The sequence below is a fragment of the Chinchilla lanigera genome, unplaced genomic scaffold (assembly GCF_000276665.1).
Source record: "Chinchilla lanigera isolate Chin_1 unplaced genomic scaffold, ChiLan1.0 scaffold00051, whole genome shotgun sequence".
Lineage (NCBI taxonomy): Eukaryota > Metazoa > Chordata > Mammalia > Rodentia > Chinchillidae > Chinchilla > Chinchilla lanigera.
The window spans coordinates 13,877,887-13,887,998 of record NW_004955452.1 but is presented as its reverse complement, the minus strand read 5'-3'; the positions used below and the strand labels follow the sequence as shown (position 1 = coordinate 13,887,998).

At 39.1% G+C, this 10,112-nt stretch overlaps 1 protein-coding gene across 1 annotated transcript in view; it reads right to left on the bottom strand.

Annotated features, from left to right (window-relative positions):
• The window catches only part of Ago4 (argonaute RISC catalytic component 4), a gene marked incomplete at its 5' end in the record, with an annotated part of 40,175 nt that extends 34,592 nt beyond the window's left edge, over positions 1-5,583 (bottom strand). Inside the window, 1 exon segment of the mRNA XM_013519611.1 lies at positions 5,418-5,583. Within this exon segment, the coding sequence (XP_013375065.1) occupies positions 5,418-5,583 (166 nt within the window).
• Between the last annotated feature and the right edge of the window lie 4,529 nt (positions 5,584-10,112).

Below are 10,112 nucleotides of genomic sequence, written 5' to 3'. Positions count from 1 at the left end.
TTTTTTTACTCTTTAAAATAAAAAAATAAAATAAAATAAAAGTAGATGTGTAAATATTTTTAATCAGTATTATTTGGAAAATAAATAACCACATAAAATAACCACATAATAATAACCACATAAAATAAATAACCACATAAAATAACCACATAAAATTAAAAAAAATAAGAATGCATGACACTCAAGTAAGTTTAATTCCTTTGTTTAATTTCAATTCATTATTCTTCATACTGTCTTGTTTCATTCCAAAGAGGTCCCAAGCAGTGTACTCTTGGCAATGAGTGTACTCTTATGGAATGGGAGGATGTCCTACAACATTCTCATTCCAAGAAAGATACTGAATACAGTTTCTTTTACAATAAAATCCTTTCTCTCAGGCTGGGGATGTGGCTCAGTGGTAGAGCTCTTGCCTCCCATGCACAAACCCTGGGTTCGATCCTCAGCACCATACACACACACACACACACACACACACACACACACACACAATCCTTTCAATCAAGTATACATAGCTTTACTAAAGTGTTCTTGCATATTGTACAGTTGCAAGATTGCATCACATGTGGATCCTGAAATAAACGCAGCAGCAAGGAAACAAGTACACAATTTCAGATGTGGACCAATCTGGGTGTGTGAGATTTTTGAATGCTACAGTGAGTAAAAAGTTCTATGCCTTGTCTTACCAATGTCAGTGCACTCTATATGTAAGCACTATAGCTTAGCCAAAACATACCACAACTAGTCAGTGCACTAATATTACTACTAATGCAATCTATGGAAAGATCACATTTACAAACCAGATCATGCAATTTAAAAAGACTGATGGAGAAATGTACTAGTGTCATACATTCCCATTTGAAAAAACTGGCTTAAGAACTATATATTTTTCATTGAAAAGATAAGCTTGTATTAATATTGTTTGATAATTAAATGCTGTTATCTTGTACACTAGTAATTTAAAGATAACAATATGCAATGTATTAACCATTGTTATCCTCCTATTGTATTGTTTTAGAACATTTTTTTTTGCTTCTTTTCCTTTAAAATAAAAACTAAAAAAAAAAAAAGAACTACACATTTTGCCTGGGAGTGGTGACATATACCTGCAATGCCAGCATTTAGGAGGCTGAGGCAGGAGTACTGAGAGTTCAAGGCCAGTCTGGGCAACTTAAACTTTTTTTTTTTTTTTTTGGTCTTTTTGAGACAGGGTGTCCCTGTACAGTTCAGGCTGGCCTTGAACTCACTTTGTAGCCCAGGCTAGTCTCAAACTCATAATGATACTCCTGCCTCAGCCTCCTGAGTACTGGGATTATAGGCGTGCACCACCAAGCCTGGCTTCCAAACTGTCTTAATGTTTAAATTTCTTTTTAAAAAAAGATCTGAAAATGTAGCTCAGTGGTATAGCACTTGCATACTGTGAACAAGGCCCTGGATCCCATACCAACTACCACAAAGAAAACAAAAATAAACCAAAACTATACATTTTTTCATACTGGAGAAGGATAATTTCTCATCTTACATTCTTAAATTATAACCATAAGGAATTTTATAATGAAGACATATTTTCACCAATATTCTCACTTAATCTTTATATCCTTGTAAAACAAATGGGACAATGATTACTGTCCTCAAAAAGAAAAAAGTGAGGTTAGGGGTGTAGCTCAGTGATAAGGAACTTACCTAACATGAAATCCTGGGTTGAATTCCAGGGATGAAGGAAGGAAAACTCAGAATGGGCATGTGGCTGTCCCTTGTTACACAATGATTAAGTGGTGTAGCTGAACGATCTTGGACAAGTTACTAAATCTTTCACATACCTGTTCTTCCATATGTAGAATTATGGTAATAATAATAACACTTACCTCAAAAAGTTGCATTAAGAAAAGATACACATATTTCACACAAGAGGCTACTTATTCTGATTCCATGGAATATCCCTTCAGAATTTTCTCATTTCCTGAGTCACCAACTGTACCCTTTACTGGATTATTCTCTTAAGCATACAAATACTCTGTAATATCTCTCATCTTAAAAAGTTAAACTTTTTGCCAAGTGTGGTGGTGCACACCTGTAATCTCAGCACTGGGGAGACTGAGGCAGGAGGATTTCAAGTTTGAGTCCAGCCTGGGCAAACCTGTGACTTAATGAGAACTTGTTTCAAAATAAAAAAGGTCTGGGGCTGTAGCTCAGTGTGAAGGCTCTGGGTTCAATCCCCAGTATCTCTAAACAAACAAATAAGCTTTCTTGACCTCACTTCCTCCACTTTTAAACCTCCCACTTCTCTGTTCCTTGGCATCAAAATCTTTTTGAAGAGTTACTCTTCCCCTTTCTCTTTTAAACATTGAACCTTTCAGCCTGCCTGGCCGCATTGAGCGACGAGAAACTGCCTGTTTAGTAACAATAAACACCTGTCCTTGCAGGCACACCACATGTGAGCAGGCTGAAATGCTGTTATGGTAATCACCGCATTTGGCTGGCCGAGCTGCTCAAGCTTCTGTAATGGACGTAGTCCGTTCCCACTGGATGCCTGTGGACCGCGCCTGCTCAGGAGGTAGCACCGCGCTGCGCCCTCCCCTACGTGGCATTCTGTGGTCGCCTACACAGTCCTTGTTCAAGCCCTGTGAAATCAAGTCATGCAAAACCCCGCTAACGTCACATAATAATCTTAAAAGTTCTTGATCTTGTAAGGCTGCACGAGTAGCTGTCCAGGGCTGTAAGCTGGACACAGCTCTCCTCAAGGCTTTTCCTACACCAAAGTTATTTTTATCAAGGTCTCCAAGGAGCTCCATTTTGCAGAATTCAGTGTTTCTTGAACATCAGATGATACATTTCCCTAGTTCAAACCTGGCCGGGCGTGGTGGCACACGCCTGTAATCCCAGCACTCGGGAGGCTGAGGCAGGAGAATTGTTGTGAGTTCGAGACCAGCCTTCGCTACAAAGTGAGCTCAAGGCCAGCCTGAACTGCACAGAGAGACCGTCTCAAAAAGACAAAACAACAACAACAACAAAAAAAAAACCCAACTAATTGATCTCCCTGCTTTTTCATCTCTACTTATTAGGGTCTATTTTCAACACAGCTATGACAGTAACCCATTAAAAATCTAAGTCATACCATGCGGCTATTCAAAATCCATCTAACCAGAATAAATGCTATCGTGCTATGACTACCTACAAGACCGCATGGGGGCTGGGGATTTAGCTCAGCGGCACCGCACCTGCCTGGCAAGCGCAAGGTCGTGAGTTCAATTCCTGGTACCGGAAAACAAAATAAAACAAAAAAGACTGCATGATAGGGGGCTTTCTGGGAGACTCTAACCATATCTATATCTGCATCTGCATCTATAATTGGCACACCTCCCACCCCAATCCTATCTTCTATCCCTGTTTTATTTTTCTTCACCAACACACAATATGTTGTTTGCACATTTATTTTTGAGACAGTGCCTCACTATGTATATGTAGTCCATGGTGGCCCTGAACTCACAATCCTCCAGTCTAAGCCTCCTATGTGTTGGCGTTATAGGTATAAGCAACCACACCTGGCTTTATTTATCTATTTTTGGTCTTCTCTATTAGACTATAAGCTCAAGAGTATGAACTTAAAAAAATACCCTAGAGATCTTTCTTTTCCCTTCTACACCTGTGATGCCATGAATTCATAGGGTACAGCTTCTAGCAGTTCAGAATCTTTTCCCTTGGTTCTCATAAGGTGCGCTTCTCTAGGTAGAGTGGGCGGGTGCTTCAGTTGAACCTGGGTGCCTTTCTCTTTAGCTTTTTCTCCTTTTCTTTTTTCTTTTTTTGTACTGGGGATTGAATCCAGGGCTTCACAAATACTAGCAAGTGCTCTACCACTGAGCTGCATCCTCAGCCCTTTTTGAGCTTTATTTGTTTGAGGTAGGGTCTCATTTCTCTTCCTGCCTCAGCTTCCTGAGTAGCATGGATCATAGGTATGTGCTGCTGTGTCTGGCTGGGTTTCCTTCTTTTTCTGATTCTTTTCCTCCACACATTGCAAGCAGCAGTCTCTGCCTTTGGAGTACTTAATAAGCTCAGCAGTCACACAATTCTCTTGGCAAGACTCTCAAAATTGTGTAACTTGTTTGTTTACAACAATGCTGGCTGCATGCTGGGTAAAACAGTGTGGAGTCTTTCAGTTTTGCCATTGTGAAATTTCTGAGAAATTCCTTTCAGAACATCCCATTGCCTTCATATGTACCATATCACCTCTCCCATACATTCACAGGTATGTGACCAAAGGAATAATTAATTCCAGGTTTTCTAAAAGGCCTAGAGAACATATACCAGTTCCCTTTCCTCTTTCATTGTGTTCATCTTTTTTTATTAGATTATTAGAAGATGATGGTTCCAGTCACAAGACAAGAACAGGAAATTTTGCCTGTTTTGTTGCTGTATTGTCACAGCACAGAACAACATCTGACAGAGAAGAAGCACTCAATATAGTATTTGTTGAATTGGTTGAGAAGTTTTGTGGTACGAGGTATTTGAACACAGAGTCTTCTCACTGAATGAGATCCCCAGCCCATCCCCCCTTTTGTATTTTGTATTTTAAGACAGGGTCTTGCTATTCACTAAGTTGCTCAGGCTGGGATTGAGCTTGGGATCCTCCTGCCTGAGCCTCCCAAGTGCTGGAATTACAGGCATGCCTGATTGAACGGATAAGTTAACTATCACCTCTACTTTTACTACGACTATCTCAGTTATACCATGGGAAAATAATTACAAGTGTACATCACATCAACTATACCAAAAGCCAAATTGATAATCTATAGTGAAAAAATATAGTACAAAATATTTCCTGTAGCTGGGCATGGTGGCACATGCCTATAATCCCTGTAATCCCAGCACTTGGGAGGCTCCGGCAGGAGGATTGTTGTGAGTTGAGCTCAAGGCCAGCCTGAACTGCATAGCTGGACCCTGTCTCAAAAAGACCAAAAAAAAAAGAGCTGGGGCGGGGGTGGGGGTAGGTGGGCTGGGAATTTAGCTCAGCAGCACAGCGCCTGCCTGGCAAGTGCAAGGTCGTGAGTTCAATTCCTAGTACCGAAAAAAAAAAAAAAAGAGCTGGGCATGTAGCTCAATGCAAAAGCCCTAGGTTCAATACTCCCCTACATTGGAAAAAAAAAAAAAATCCAGATAGTTCTATTTCCCACAGACATAATGTCTTCATATAGTGTTACAAATTTCTGCTATTCTTGGTCAACAAGTAACCTCACTTTTTAATTTAGTATATACTTACTGATTGGCCAGTGATCCATCTAGTACTTTGCTAGGATAACCACATAAGAAACTTAACCATTGTAGATTAAAAACTAAGCCTACATGGGTTGAAATCATTCAGAAAACAATAACATGACATGTCATAAATTATATGCATATACATATACAGTCTTTCTAATCCTTACCTGTTCACTCTACGAGGCCGTTTTTCTGGTTTAATATCCACATCATAGTGATACACATCTATTTTAGGGATCTGAACCTGAAAATGATTGGCTAACAGTCGAATTGGTTTTCCAACAGTTCCAAGGCCAGGGCGCCGGGGAGGTTGAAAGAGGTTGGTCGGAGGCCCTAAAGAGATTGAAAGACGTTTGCTGGGCTATCTGGTCATCAAGGAGAATAGTCCAATGAGGACGATGATGATAGCTGTAATGACTGAAATTGTGTAATTCACTGAACATACGCTGATATAAAGAGTGTAGGAAGTCTGTTGACTTAAATTCTATAGATTTCTAAATATTTTGTCATGTGGCTATTATTTCAAATATAAGGGACATCAAAATTAGTATGAATTCCTCTCCAAGCTAGGCTGTTGTATAAAACGTTTCATGATCACTAGTGACTCAATGGTGAGGCTAAAAAAATTATATGCATTTAAAAATAAAACCAGGAAAAAATAATAAAGAATAAAACCAGGGCTGGAGATATAGCTCAGTAGTAGAGCCCTTACCTAGCATGTGAGAGGCCCTGGATTTGATCCCAAGCACCACAGAAATTAAGCAAATAAATATCTAAAAAAAAAAAATCTTTAAACTCTGGGGGCCATCACCCTCATAATTTGAGATGACCTATTAATTCCCTAGAAATTAGCCTGCTTTATTATAGATTGTACAGACAAGAGATTAAACAGAAGCTATATCGATTAATTTGTTAACTTTGATACTAAACCGACAATGCCATTTATTCTAATCTATAATATGATATTTTTAGAATTGAGACAATCTGAAATTTCCTCCTAAAGTCTAGTTTATTTATTCAAAAAACAATGACTAATTTCTCATGTGCCTGCCAGGCATGGTGGCGGATGTCTGTAATCCCAGCACTTGGGAGGCTGAGGCAGGAGTATCATTGCAAGTTCGAGACCAGCCTAGGCTACATAAATGAGCTCAAGGCCAGCCTGACCTGCATAGGGAGACCCTGTCTCAAAAAGACAACAAACAAACAAACATTTCTTATGTGCCTAAATGGACTCAGGAAGATGAAGACCCTGCTCTCAAAGAATTATAGTCTATACCAGTGTTTCTTCTTCTTCTTTTTACACAGGATCTCCCTATATAGTTCAGGCTGGTATTGAACTTGCTAAGTAGCCCAGATTGGCCTCAAACTCATGGTGATCTTCCTGCCTCAGCCTCTTGAATGCTGGAATTATAGAGGTGTGCCACCACACCCAGCAAGACCAGTGCTTCTTACTTTGAACATTTGACAAAACTCTAGAGACTTTTAATTTTTTTGCGTACTACTTAATGATTCTACTAGTATCTAGTTGGGCAGGAGTCATCCAGTTCAAATTATCAATAGTGGCCAGGTAGAAGAAATTCTGGTCTAGGCAGAGTAATCTCTCCAAATTATCTCAGTGACGATTTATAAGGCATTCCACAAAAAGAAAGCATTCCATAAAATAAAGAAAATATTCTCTCCCTTCTTAAAATTCCAATGAATGCTGTCATATTAAATTCTCTAAAAAGGTCATGCAACAAATAAATCTGTTTAACTTTTTTCTTTTTCTTTTTTCTGAGACAGGGTCTTCCTGTGTAGCCCAGGCTGGTCTCTGGCTGGTCTCAAACTCATGGTGATACTTCTCCCTCAGCCTCCTGAGTGCGGGGATTATAGGAAGCTAACTTTTTTCTTTCTGGTCCTGGAGACCAAATCCACATATGCCCTATCACTGAGCTATATTCCAGCTCTTTCTATTTTTTTTAGAGACAAGGTCTTACTAAATTGCCCATGCTGGCTGGATTTGAACTCATAAATCTCCTGGCTCAGCCTTCCAAATAGCTAGGATTACAGTATGGCCGTGCACCACTGTGTCTGGCAAACCTGTTTAACTTGAATTCATCATTTACCCAACTTATTTTTCCACAGAAGTGTTTATCTGTCTGGCTTTCTCTCTCAAAATTAAACATTCTGGAAGATAACTGTCTAGAGAAACCTTTGCTGCCTTTGAGAATATCAAGTGGACACAAGCCTAAAAAATAAACATATTTTCTGTCATGAATAGGTGTTGAGCAAGGTAGGCTCCAGTTACAATGGAAAGTTACAAGTTCTCTGACTACAATGCCATTTCACTGAGAACAAAGACAATTCACTAAGAAAAGAAAGTTTTAAAACAGTAAGCTGCTCAAACTGGGCATGGTGGTGCAAGTCTGTAACCCCAGCACTTGGAAGGCTGAGGCAGGAGGATTGCTGGGAGTTCCAGGACAGCCTCGGTTACAAAGTGAGTTCAAGGTCAACCTAAACTGCATAGTGAGACCCTGTTTCAAAAGGACAAAAGATAAATGAAATTAAATAAAACAATAAGCTGCTCTGGTCCAACATCACTTAAAAAATGAAAGCAAATATTTTAATAAAATTTGTGTTGACAAATCACATCACTATATACAAATAAAGTACTGAAAATCCTTTCACATGTCAAATTAATTGTTCATTCTTCCAAATTCTACTTGTCATTAAAAAAGCTCAGTCTAGATGCAACCTCTTAGAAAGCCTTTCCTGATTGTCCTTGACTGAAGGGTCCATCTTCTTCATTCCCAATACTCTCTGTACAGGGTAGCACTTAGCACAAGAATAAGAAAATTACCCTGTCTCTTCCCACTATACTATAAATTCCTAGAAGAAATGAGCCTACCATTCATGCTTTCTTCAACACCTAATTCCACATCCAGTATGTCCTAAGAAGTAAATGTTAAACTGAACATTACCAATAATTCCAGATAGAAAATATAGAGAAGCCAGGTGTGGTGGGCCATGCCTGTAATCCCAGCACTTGGGAGGCTGAGGCAGGAGGAGCTCTGTGAGTTCAAGGCCAGCCTGAAATACATTTTTGAGACCCTGTCTCAAAACAACCGAGTTCAAGGCCAGACTGAAATACATTTTTGAGACCCTGTCTCAAAAAAAAAAAAAAAAAAATCATAAGGTAAATTAGCCCTGTATCTTCCAAGATGCATTCAAGCAATCATTGTAATATAAATTTAGAAGAAACACAGCTCTAAAATAGAAACTTGGAGGGCTTGGGATGCAGCTCTGTGGCAGAGTGCTGGCTTAGCATTTGTGAGGCCCTGGGCTCAATCATTAGTACTGTCAAAAATAAATAAATACAGTATAATTAAAATTTGGAAAGAGAAACTTGAATCAAGTGATTTGCCTATGAATTGGATTTTCCATAGTACGTAGAATCCAGGTCTCCTAACTCCCAGTCCAGTACATTCTCTTCCTCAGTATACTTCACAATCCTATGGTGTCTATGCTTCTCTGACATAGTCCATGTCAAAGAACAGTGGCAAAGGAATTGAAAGAAGGATTAAGAGCTGGGTGTGGTGGTACATGCCTGGAGAGTGAGGCAGGAAGACTGCAAGTTTGAGCCTAGCCCAGGCAACTTAGAAACTTAGCAAGACCCTGTCTCAAAACAAAATAGACAGATAGAACTTGGGATGTAGCTCAATGTGAAGACCCTGGGCTCAATCCTTAGTACTTAAAATGGATTAAGAAGTAGAGGACCAGCCTGTGTAGCTCAGTGGTAGAGTGTGTGCCTAGCATTTACGAGGCCTTGGGTTCAATCCAAAGCACCAAAAAGAAAAAAAAAAAAGTAGAATAAAATATTCTGTCTCTTTTTCTTAATAAAAGAAAAATTAGGTGACTGACCATTTCTTTTAATAACATTAACATATTTATTTGGAAACTATATTCTAAAATTTTCATTCCAAGTGATTAAAATTTTTTGTTTACTTAATGAAGAGCTGGGGATATAGCTCAGCAGCACAGCACCTGCCAGGCAAGTGTGAGGTGGTGAGTTCAATTTCCAATTAAAAAAAAAAAAGGATCTACTTAATGAAGAAAGAAAGCACAACAGCTAAGGCCATGGAACTAAACTACCTAGATTTCACCCTTGGTTTTATAACTTCCTAACTGTATGAACTTGAGTCAGTTTTTTGGTTTCTCTGTGCCTCAGTTTCCTCATCTGTAACACAGGGGTGTATGACAATAGGATCTACCTCATTAGGCTGTAGTGACAACTCCATGAGATGGTGTACACAAAAGGTGTAATAGAGTGCCTCCCAACAGTAAGTACTTAATAAATATACAATTAGGATCACACTCACATAAAAGTTACAGTTAGTGCTCAAAGTTCCCTGGGTTTTTATTGGTGGCATTCCCAAAATTTGGTAACAGCCAGAAAATTACATTTTCCCAAAAGGAAACACAGATGACCTATTCCAGAATGGACAAGGTCAGCCTTACACAAGGAGGGAGGCATTAGACTAGGAGTCAGATGTCCTATACTCAGCTTTGAGACATTAATGAAGTCATTACCCTCTGAGCTTCATTTTCTCATCTATAAAATGAGGATAAATACCTGCCTTGCCTGCCTGTCCCCCAGAGCATCTCATAAGCTAAGAGTTGTGAAAGTAATTTCCAAATTATAAAGAAGTGCAAAAATAAAAGTTATAATCAACATAACCAAAATAAGTGGTAATCTAATTCTATTTCAGAGTTACTGTCAGAACTAAAGCTGGGTGACAGGAGGGGCCAAAGTAAGACTAAAAAGGGTTAATAACCAGTAACTGTTGGAGCGTTTGTTCTAGGTGGGCTCTAACAAGGATGCT